General features: G+C 36.1%; 1 protein-coding gene across 1 annotated transcript in view; it reads right to left on the bottom strand.

Moving 5' to 3' along the window:
- The window catches only part of SUCLG2 (succinate-CoA ligase GDP-forming subunit beta), a 131,289-nt gene that overhangs the window by 102,170 nt on the left and 16,354 nt on the right, over positions 1-12,765 (bottom strand). The window contains exon 2 of the mRNA XM_086619001.1: positions 3,320-3,461. Coding sequence (XP_086475127.1) covers positions 3,320-3,461 — 142 coding nt within the window. The remainder of the gene's footprint in view (positions 1-3,319; positions 3,462-12,765) is intronic.

Here is a 12,765-nt window from a genome sequence, read left to right as displayed (position 1 = left end):
CAAATATTTCACTTTGTTCTGTTAAATAGCTGCACTAGAACTGTAAGAACTCGTTTACAGGTTGTGTTTCTTCAGATGGCAGATCAAGCAACGCCATACTGTTGTAGCAAAACAGTACAATGCCTTTTTCTCTCCTCTCTGGAAAACCTAGGAATTTTAACACGAAAGGCAAAACCGTTTGTGACTGCATTTCTTGGTGTTCTGTAAATATTGCCTTCTCTACAAGAGTTACACCTGAAAATTGCTTAGCACGTAAAAGGCAATGAATTCCTTGGGGCCTAATTCCGTATTCCTTATTGTGCACGACTTCTTTTGAAGTCAATATTAATGATGTCATTCTAATTTTCTTCACATCTGCCATTCTCTTCTTAGAAGAAAAAAATCCAATCCTTTAATTCCATTAAAAATTCCTTGTAGACTGCCTTTTGTGCTGTTGGTAAGTTTTGAAAATCTATCTGAGAAAATTAATATGCACTATATTCAGTGTACATATTAATAAAAATAGAGAGAGCAACAGAGAAAATGAGCAAACTGTAACCAAACTGCTGATACTGGATAAAGGCAAACCCTTTCATGAACACATGCATTAACACCTTCCTGACGAGTGAAGACAGCAGCAAAAGCGATCTCATCCCACCTCTTTCCATTGCATCAACAGGAAATCCAACAATAGCAAAATTAGTGACCACAGGCACTGCAGCAGTACAGAGAGCTCTGTCAAGCCTGTAGTATTTCGTGAAATTGTGAAATTAGTTTGTGAAACCACACTTCGTAAAGACTTCCGCATCAGGAATTCCTATCCCTTTATCTGTACTCCTTTATCTCACACATGGACCCATGTGAGCGATGTAATGTTGTAAGATTATAAAGGAAAATAATTGTTTCTCTTGTACTGATGACAACAGGTCTATAGAAAGAACCTCCTTTTACAAGAAAAATACTGAACCGCTGACTTTCCCGTTTTGATAACTCCATTCTATCTTTATCTTATAAATACATTGGCAAGCATCCTTTCTTGTTTGCAGAAGCTAAAATTAAGGACAGCTGCAATGTGGCATACAGTATCTAAACCACCAGATTTTTCAGCAGGACTTGGCAGGGGTGACTGGCCTCTCCTTTCACCATCTTTTGCTGCAGAATGCCTGTCTATCAAGAAGATCCCAAAGCTGCCTTCATTAGTTATTTTATTTTGGAATATTTTGTGCCTCCTGAAGTTGGCTGAAGTTTTTTGTTTCTCCTTTAACTTTTTACTTTGTGTGGCTGCATATTCAGAAGATGGCAGCCCATATCAAATTGTGCAGATAAACCCGAGTGACAGAGATACTGCTACTCTGAAGGATCATAAAGAAGATAAATCTGATGAAATCTTGGAACAACAATGACCACGGTAGCAAAACGTGTGTTCCTAACGCTTAGTTTTCAAAATGCATGTTAGAAGCACAAGGACAGCACACTTTCAGAATGATAACGAGGATGTTGTTAATTATTTAGTGGATCAATGGAGAGTGTCAATCATTTCGACATGAAACAGCTCTCACACTATAAACCACAATTCTTTAACGTCCAGTAATGCAGCAATGCAATTATATAAAATGAAGAATGGTACCACTGACTCATAGTGTTTTGAGGTGTTAAGAAGCCAAACCAGTTAAAAAAAACAAACAATTTACCTGATAAAGTTTAATTAGCAAGTAATTAATTTGTTTTTATAATTTACTTTTGATTATTTAAAATTCAACAGGTCTTTTTATAGACCAATATTTCTGTGCTTTGCAAAGCAAGCAAGCTACAGAAGTTATTTAAAATAAATTTGGCATCATAAACCAGAAAAGGTTCACTGCCTTTCATGGAGTAATTTATTTCTCCAAACAGTTACAGGGATCAAGAATAGTAATAGTTATTGGATAGACCAATTCATTTGTGGGTTCAATCATGAAGAGGAGAGTTTAAGTGCTGTAACATTTGTGAAAAACCTGCCACAGCTTCAGTTAGCTTTTCCTGTTTTTCTCAGACATCCAGACATGAGGAAAGCCTCCAATTCTATGAGCTTTGCTCTGTCAGTATTTTTCAGTTCGCACTGCCAAACGACCATAACAGTTGCATTCAATGTTTTTGTTTCAAATACATTTTCAAAGGTACTGCTTGACATAAGGTTTTGATTACTGAAAAATTTATTACCTTAATAAAGTTATAGAGATTTAGCAAGCCATTATGCTAATCCTATTCAGCTACTTGAGGTCTGATGAGATCTTTGAGATGAGTAAGTTGTGTTAATTTACTTTCCAGTGGGCAAACCTGAAATGTATTTAACTAAGTGGCTTGTGTATCACATAAAACATAAAATTAAAAAAAAAACTACTTCTTACTACACAATTAGGCTACAATAATGTCTGTCCTCTGGCATTTTGATGTATGATATATTAACAAAAGCTAAATGAAAAGAGGAAAACTACACAAACTACTATTCACTTAAAGTAGAAAACTTCTTTCAAAGTTAGAATTCAGTGATGAACATATTTGAATGTATTTTCTTTTGAGAGAAAAGGTATTACATAAATCCATTTCCGACCCACACCATCATCTTATGTTCACCACACTAAAATGAGGATGTTACAGAGAACCAAAAGGAAGTTCCAAAAAACACGGTTTCCTCTCCCACCCACTGTCAAGTCTTTTTGCGATGGTAGGTAACTCAGCTGACCTTTTTTCTCTCCATATGGGCAAACATACACATGAAGAAACACATATTTACATAATTCTCTGCTACATATTTTATATCTTCATAGCATCATAGAACAGTTGAGGTTGCAGAGGACCTCTGGAAATCATCTAGTCCAACCTATCTGCTCAAAGACGGGTCAGCTAAACTGGGCTGTATCCAACTGGGTTCTGAATATCTTCAAAAAAGGAGAGTCCATAACCTTTTTCTTCCTTTGCTCTTTAATACAGCAAATTTTCATTTGAAAACAACTTTTCGTGCAAGTTCATTTACTTCAGTTCCTTACGTTCTATCAAATATACAACAACAAATTATCTTCCTCAGAAACTATACATGAAGTTATTCTGAGTTCTTCAAAATAACATAAATAATGTTAATTAAAGACTTCATGTTACATGGTGCATACAAAACATTTTAGAAATAAAGTTCTGAAAAAACATCACTGCTATAAACTTGTTCACGTATTTTATGGTCTGGATAATATATCAAACCTTTTCAATAAGCATCAATTTGAAGATTGTGTACAACTTATTAGAAAGCAATTTATTTTCCAGATTGCTATCTGGTGAAGTAGATTCCTCCCATTATCAGTCAACTTACTCAGTCTCTGAGCAGCCTCCAGGGCATCATTTGCAGAATCAGCTACAAAGAATCTCTGAACCGTAACCCCATGGTCTGCCATTAGTTTTTTGCTTTGGTACTCCTGCAGGTTCAGCCATCGTCTAGGGGTTAATTGAACAGCCTAGAAAAACGAGAGGGGGAAACAACATAATGGTCATTAAGAACAGTTCATGAGACAGCCAACTGAGCTCCTCCACCTTATGGGTACCTCAAACCAGCAGTTACACAAAACTGTTCCAGACAAAAGGTAAAATACGTATTGATTTACCTAAGTGCCTTTTCTTAACATTTGGGCATCCAAACTACTCTGAAAGCTACAGATATTTTTTAAAAGCTACAGAAGGCTCATTGGGTGATCTTGGCTAGACAAAAGCAGTTTAGATGCTTGTGTCTGTATGTGTGTGTGTATATATATATATATATACACACACACACACACACACACATCTAAAATGGATACAAAGATATGGCAACCTCACACACACACACATCACATTTGGTTGTCTTGGTGGTAAACACTGATTATAGAAACTATAAAAGCCACAAGATCACTACTGGATGATTTTAAGAAAGGACACATTCTCCACACAGGATAAATTGTTACAAACAAAAGCAATAATTAAGGAGCTGTCACTGACTAACGGCAATGGTACAATGGCAAAGGTGGCACTGACTCCTAGCAATGGTGTAATCCCATTTTGAGCCAGCAAAAGATGTTCTTCCCACACGGAGAGACGAACTGTTGTTCTACTGGCAAACAGCCCAGAATCAATTCTTGGTTTCTCCTGAATAAGGAGCACAGTATGCAAGCTGGCAGCATATATTTAGATATGTTTTAGACAAAGAGGATTATTTACTATACTAATACTTTGATCTCTACCAGCATGATAAAAAAATATTATTCTAATGCAACTTCATACTGAAAACAAAAAACCTCCATGCTGAAGTCTTTCAATAATACATACCCTTTTCACAAACCAGAATTTTGAACGCTGTGTTGTATCAATAGCAAACCTCCATCTGTTCCTATTTTCTTTGAAACATAGCACAAAAGACTGATGCATAAAGAAAATACAAAACCCATCCTTTACAGTATATAACCACATTTTCTGTAAAAGTGACTCTCACAGAACTTAAACAGTTATAAATAGCTCAGAACGACACATTTTAAATTCTTTTAACCACAACCTGGTTAACATATTCTGGGAGAATAAAATGACATATTGTCAGCATGCTCTATGGCTATCTCTAATTCCAGGCATCATACAGGCATCTCAGTATGTTTTACATTCCTCCATGTTATTCACAGACAATATGGCATTACATTTATGCAAGGCCTTCAAATGTAGGGTCAAAGTTTAAAGTTGCTTTCATAATTGTGAACATTTAGTTTGTTTTCCTACTGTAAGTTTTCTGTTAGGCACTAACGGCTATTAATTCATAATCATTTCCACAAGGAGATTAACACTAGGATCCAAGAGGGACCCTGAAGGTTAATTCTAGCCTCATATAAAAAAAGGCCAGGGAGCTTCAACCAAATGCTGATGTCACAAGCCCATAGTTTCTGTCAAGCTACAGAAGAACTTTCAGTGCGACTGAAGAAAACACAAGTTTTATCACCACCAATCATTAACCTTCTCTTTCTCATTATTTCTCTAAAGACTACCTCATAATAAGAAAATTATTATTATAAGGACTTCAGAATACTTTATTATTGATACATGCATATAATTCATACATACACACAGAAGAGAAGCATCACCTGAATCTCCACAGGCAGCCGGGAGCCTGCTAATGTGTTATTTGACCAGCACCATAAAACTAAATTCCATTTCCAAAGGCCCCTTCTTTGAGCTGAAAGCAGCAGTGAAAGAAAGAACACCCCAACAGTGACGAGAAGCCAACCACATCTGCAGAGGGAGGGAGGGGAGGAAGGAGGAAAAACCAAGACACAAATCCATCTGACTAACTGCTGCCTCCTCAAGGCCCAGAGAACATCTACAGAGACATTTCTCAATCCATGTCTCTGGAGCAACAAGGAATTTACCAATCTGACTTCCAAGCTTCAGAAAAACAAGCTCACACCTTTAGTTACAGCGGATTGACTTACATCAAACCAAACAAAACCATAAATTTTAATTTAAATACGAAAGGAAGAAATCTTGATTTAAACAATCAATTATACTCAAATTCTGGATCTGTATTTTCCAGGAGAAAGGATAATTCTCCTTAGCTGGAAGGTGATTTGAAACAAAGAATAAGTCTACACTAAGTCTGACAGCACTTCTTGCTCATCTGTTCTATATTTATAAATCTTACAGAAACAGTTCTTTATATTATGTAATTATGTAATCTGTAAAAACAAAAATCTTGTTTTTACTAAGAGTCAAAAGATCTTTGAGAAAAGTCAAGGTGATCTTGGATAGAATTAAATAAATACAGAAAAAAACAGTAAAGTTGCTGTATTAAATAAAAAAAAGTTTATTTTTTACTAAGAATTTCTCTTTTAGAACATAAAAGTATCTTTATTTACAATTTATTTTCCTCTTATGCTTAAGTGCGTTTAATTACAATTAAATGGTTTATGTAAAGATTTCTACAGCTCAGTAATACAGCTGATAAAATTTTGGTCACTGGGTTTATAATTTAAGAACAAGGCTTCAAAACAGCTTTTATTCATCATTTAGAACAATAAATCAGTTTCACATGCATGTGTTACTAAGCTGATCTAAACCAAATTAAAAAAAGGAAAACAACCTCATTCTGGGGCAGACTTTTGTTGCTGTTGCTTGACAAAAGTCTCTTTCAACACAACTTGTTTTCAAATTTTCTGTCTGGGTAGGAATTAAGTAGTTAAGGAATTTGCAATTCAGTGCAAAAAACGTGGAATGTCAACTGACATCTCCACTGTTGGTTCAAACCACGGAGGCTTAAGTAGTAAAATCTTTTAAGGACTCTCTTAAATACTATGGACTGCAAAGGGCCACCACCTAAATAAAGGCCACCAGGGACAACTCACAACACGTGACAGATATGGAAGAGATGACAATAAGAAAAGCAACCAAAGCCCTGTTTGCTTTATGAAGGCCACCTCCAGTGCCACCCATCTGGTGTGCCTCACTCCAGTGCAACTCAGCTCCAGCTAGTTAATGAATACAGCAAGTCTAACAGCTCCAACGGGAACCTGCAAAAAGCTCAGTTTCCAACCACCCTCTTGTCATGTTACAAAGGCTTTTGGTATACATCAGTTTTACAACTTGAAAATACAACTCAAAACGTTCCATGGGGATACTCCAAATCATTGCTGAGATGTTAAAAATCATATTACATATACATATAGTGCATATATACATAAGCATATGGACATAGGTCTGTTCTCTTCTAAAAATAAAAAAATATATTAAGATATTATGCTAACATGTTCTTCATAAATTATGAACCAGACATGTCTGAGGAACACATATGAAATAAGAGAATAATTCATTTGAAAGAACTGTCAAAGCAGTCCTAAGGGTGATGAAAAAAAGATTTGGCCACACGCTGCTGGCACAGAAAGGCAAAGCCTACAAACTTAAGGTCAGTAAAAGCATGCGCTTTTTTTCCCTCTCCTATATTATACGACTCTAAGAGAGACCATCTTACTGAGTGCCAGCTGAAGACTTTCAGTCAAGACTCTCCACAAAAGACAAACTCCTGGTTGTGAATGAACTACTCAATAAAAAGAATTAGTAGAGCCCACCACTGTATACGGGAGTACAATAAATTTAAGGAATTAACTGTGACAATGTCTGTATTAGAAGCTCTGAAGAGCAAGGAATACAAAAAACTTGCTTTAAAGCACTTGCAGTATATACACCATATGTCTATATGGCAAAATAAAGCAGTTACAAGAGATGAAATAAAGCAAAAGCTTTGAATTGTGAAGACAACTTCTCTTTCAAGACCATCTTGAAAAATCAAAACAGTTGCAAACATACACATTTTAGGCTCAAGGCACCAAAAAAAAGTGATCATGAATTGTTAGAAATGTGAGTAAACAGATGATTCCATGAACTAATTCCCAACTCAAAGACGTTTTGTTTGCAATAAATATGTATCCGAACGATTTTAAAGGGACAGCAATAAGAAGAATCAATTAGTACAAGAATCTCCAAAATCCTTGCCAGATTAGGTTCCCAACTCTCCCAAACACATTTATACAAAGGATTCACAAGAATTCGAGATGGACCTCAAATAGGTAAGTTTCTTGGGCATCACAAATTTCCATGCATCCTACAGATAAATATACCCCTGAGACTGACCGTAACAGTGCTACTGCACAAAGCTACAGCCTTAGGACAGCCTAGACAAGAGTCTATAAAGTTTGGAAAGTAAGCTATCTCCCACACCTAGTCTTCTACAGGCAGCCATAACCCATCCCTTCCCCTTGAGGCTTATTAGGAAGACACTCTAACACGGCACAGAGCACAACTCCAGTGTCACACACCTTTGTATTATTTATTTTCCCGTGCTGCACCTCTACTCGTCAGCAATTTAATTGCTCTCAGCAGCATTAAACAGCACTGCCAGACTCACCGGCGCAGCCCCGTCTCTCACAAAAGACAGACTGAGGAACCAGGTTGTAAATTACCAGCAGAAAAATAATTTCAATCTGAAAGGGGGCAGGGGGCAAGCAAGTAAAAGGGAAACTAAAGTGCAGGAAAGCAGAGGCTACCATTTAAGAATTTTGATTAGCCATTCTTGCCACCTTCTGTTCCCACCTTATTCACTGCTTGAATACTTGTATCATCTCTCCTCATGTACTAGTCGGAAAACCATACTGGAAAACACCGTGTATCCCTCAGATCTTTCCGTGCAGCTTTGCCTATAGACTGAATCACAATATGTCCCAACAGTTTAAGATACATCTGTGTTTCATCTGCTTCGTTATTGCAAGGTTGCACTGGAGCACAAGGCGCACATTCCGTCACGTCGGCCTGTGAAGAAGAGACTGGAAATAGTACGTGGGCTTTACTAAAACCTGACTCCCTATGTGCCATCTTATGTTTCATCTTCATGAGATGACAGGCAAGAACTAGAAAATTTTCCATTGGTGGCATTTTTCTGCTATCCTTAAGATTTTTTTCTAACAACAAAAAAAGTTTTAAAACATCTTGCTAAACTTACACACATTTTAATTACTGTAAATAACACATTAACCTTGAATATTAACTTCTGTCGAGCTCTGAACAGCCCAAAGAAGGGCTGTAGGTTTAAATACATCTTTCTAAACCCTTTTTTTTAAGTGGCATTTTACTTCTTGGCATGTTACCTACAGTTTCTATAACAAAGAAAAACTTAAAATCACTCCAGTGAGCCTAAACAAAAATCTAGACAACATGTTTTCATGGAATAGAATAAAGAGAAACCCAAACCAAAGGATTTAGTTTTTTGAAAGCAAGTTCTTATTAAAAGGCTAAAATAAATATCATTCATGGCTCTGCTGAAGACTTCCAACAGACTTGATATTACTACAAGAAAAAAATAGCTTTCATATGAGCTCTTTATGAGTGTTATGTATTGATACACACATTGCAGATGAAGAGTAGCTCTTATGTGAGATTCAGATATGCCAGATAAGATGAAAGGGTGTTTTTTTTCCTCTATTTTAAATCACAAAAAAAGCTTTAAGAATAAATCGGTTCATAAAACTAAGAAAAACATCGCTAATAGCACACATCCATGTTTTTATATAATTTATTATTTAAAATAATAAAGTTTTAAAGAGGAATTAAATTCTTCCTAATAAGACATTTCTCAAGATAAAATTTACAGCATAAGTGTTTATCAAAGAGATTACTATACTTAAATACAACTATTACAACTGATAACATTTCCTTAGAGCCTGACAATAGCATCAAAAAATCCCCAAACTCAAGCAAGTGGAACTTTTCAGAAAAGTACTGCCACTAGTAATTGCACACCTTGTTCTGAACAAGCCTTCTATTCAAAGTTACTTCTTTATATACCTAGATACCATGTTTGGTCCAACGTATGTACAGCAGCATTAAAATGAGTGGAATATGCATCAAGAAATCAAACATGTCTTCTCGACCATCTTAGAATCATAGAATGGTTTGGGTTGGAAGGGACCTCAAAGATCATCTAGTTCCAACCGCCTTGCCATGGGCTGCAACACCTTCCACTACACCAGGTTGCTCAAAGCCTCATCCAACTTGGCCTTGAGCCATCTTAACAAGGCCAGGAGTTGCATAACTGTATCAGTGGTTTATTTACTACTGTTAGAGAAAAAAAATGATCACATAGCCTGCATAATCTCTTATTTCCCATCTTTTTTTTGTTCATTTGTTTTTTTATATAAAACGCTAAGGACTTTGCACAGATAATGTATTTGGAGAGCAGTTGCATTAAATTCTTTCACTACTCAGTTTGCCAAATCTTGAGCTGTCCTATGGCAACAAAAAATAATATGCATTATTTGAATATTAGAGTCTAAATAACAACAATATAGTTTAACATGAGTGGAACTACAAATACATTTTATAGCAGGAATCAACTTCAATATATATAAAAAAAAGATTTAGGAAACATTGCAACAAAGACTTTTTTGTCCTTTTATATATATGCAGCATTAACTACTTTGATGTGCAACATCTTTCAGATGACCCAGGAGGTATCTTTTGAGTGCTTGCTTTTGAAAAAAAGAAAACACACACACATAAAACCAGGAGAAACTCTCTTAACGTATTCGCCAAGAAGTTTGCAAATCGCATGTTAACTACCTCGGCAAAACTCTGCTCAGGAATAAATACTCCGTATAACCACGAAACAAAAGCAGCATCGTTAAACGCAAGCTTCAAACTAGACTACTGATCATTTCTTATCTGAACCTATATGCTCAGTATTAGCTCAGTATAATGTTTTCTCACTCTGCGACCTCCTGGGTAAAACCACTAAAGATGACTCCAAGAATGACGATTTCACATAAACACTGACCTATAGCACGTTTGCAGCAGGTACCAAAGAGTGTCGCACTGGATAAGCAAACAAGATAAGCAAACAAGCTTCAATAAACAAACAAGCAGAAAACACTACGATGACACGCACGCCATGCAAAAAAGTCAGTGGCTTTTTGAAGCCGAATGAGCTCAGAGCAGAACCTTGCAAGTAGCTGTGTCAGTAGAACAACTGAAGCTGTGCTGGGAACGTTTTTGGCCAGCAGTATTATCAACTGCTGAAACTTTGCACTTGCCCTTCAACTCAATGATAAGCTACTACTACAAGACAGCATTCTTCCAAAAAGCAAAATAAAACAAAACCATTTTTGAAAATAGCAACAAGGGCTGGAGAGCAGCTTTCAGGCAGACCTCACTACCTAACCTGTAGAATTTTAATTTAAGCACAACATATTTTCTTTAAACATGCATGTGTCACTTAACTCTGTTCTGTAACAAGAAGCTGTTGAAAAGAAGAACTGAAAGGTCAAGTCTGACAACCAACCAAAGATTCAAATTATGATCTCTATTACAACCAAGACCTTTCCGTCTTAAGAAAATGAATTTTAAAAAAATGTGTTCAATTTCATGCCTAATTCCACCTAGAACTACTTTTACTAAGCATCCACATTGACAAAATATTTCGCCATATCAAGTTCAGTGATGGAGTTTAGACAATTTCACTAAAACCCCCTCACTTTAAACATTTATTTTCTCTTACCAAGTCTCTTCAGGTTAAATCTGTACTTTTGGAAAACGTCAAATAATCCTATCTAGGGGAAGAGAATCCAGTGATAATCAGCACTATTAAGGAAAACAAAACCACAACCAAAAACAAAACCATCACTAAGCAAATTTCTGGGATAATTGAACATCCCTCAACACAGCTATATAATTTGAGCAGCTCTACTGTTTACATTAACCAAGCTTAATGCATTTTATTGCATGACTGTTAAAAGGAAGACACGCTTTCGTGACATCCAACATTCCCTCTTCATTCATAATATGAATGGAAGCCAGTATCAACATAATGAAACAAAGGTGGATCTCCTAAAATCACCTGATAGTAGAGCTGGTCAAATAAATGCATGCTACTTTCTTCCACCTCTGCTGCTCCGCTGAAGTAATGTAGCTATAACTATGCTAATAGATCCTGTGCCACTATAAAACAGCTCTATCGATGCAAATTATCTCTGCATGAATGTAAATTACATGTCAAATGTATAGAGTATCAAGTTTTATAAATATGGACTATATTGTAACAGTTATACTGGAAATAAGTCATTTGGGGAGACAACTGTGGTGTCTATGAGGAAGTCTTCCAAATGCATCCTGTATCCAAATTAAAAAAGGAAGTGCATTTAGCGTATTTTATCTTAAATAAAAGCATCTAACAAAAAAAAAATAAAATCTATTTGCTTACTCGACATTCTACAGTTTATTCGATTTGTGCACTCTGACCTGTAATACAATTCCAAGCGCATATGAAAGAAAACAGATACACAAAGATGACAGTAATGAAACAGCATACCATTCATCAATATGAGAAACAAACCTTTATTATATTTATTGACATACAGCTACTGTAATTGACAAAGTTGCAGAAGTTCCTATAAAAAAAGGAACCATCAGAAATACAACTAAACGGCATACCTTCACATAAACCACCTCGGGTACAGGCACATTTTATTAGGTCATATACTTGAAATATACCACACAAGCCACCGAAAAACTAAACCACTTATTTCAGTTTGCCGGCAGTGCTGACGCAAGGAATAAGCATCCGTAGAGTCAGTCTGACAAGAAACAAAAATTGAGAAAAAAGGCACTACACTAAACAGAAAAAGTTTCTCACAAATGTAAGTCATAAAAAGCAAATATATTGTGATTACTACACTTTGTTCTGTATGAAACCAAGTATTTTGAGCACAAAAGAGAATGGACAGACTCATGGTAAGAGCGATTGGCTAGAAGATCTGTCATGCTGAGTCAAACCACACACCCCGTTCTCTCCAGAGATGATTAAATGCCACAGAGGAAACCATCTCCCATCAGCATCTCAAATGGCTCACTTTAGATTGGACACAATATGGCAGTGAGTCCCTTTGGTACCAGCAGAGACCATCAGCTTCATCCAACACCGAGCATTTCGATCAAAGTCTCAATCTAGACTTCTGTAACACATTTATAAAGGATAAAACTGATTCTGTGAACTACTTTAGGAAGAAGTCTTGAATATTTTTCTAACAAAACCAGAGTTTCCATACTTTTGTCCACAGCAGTTAGGAATTGCTTATTTTCTGTTATAATGTGTATCAAAACACTGTAAGCAATCTTGACCTTAAACATCAGCATTTGATTTTTAAAATCCTCCACAGGTAGGGCTGAAGACTTTTTAAGAGCTAAGTTCCATTATTTATTCCTATAAAT

This window comes from Tauraco erythrolophus, chromosome 12, assembly GCF_009769465.1.
Source record: "Tauraco erythrolophus isolate bTauEry1 chromosome 12, bTauEry1.pri, whole genome shotgun sequence".
NCBI classification, from domain to species: Eukaryota; Metazoa; Chordata; class Aves; order Musophagiformes; family Musophagidae; genus Tauraco; species Tauraco erythrolophus.
The sequence above is the reverse complement of the archived record's forward strand: the minus strand, read 5'-3'. Positions and strand labels throughout refer to the sequence as shown.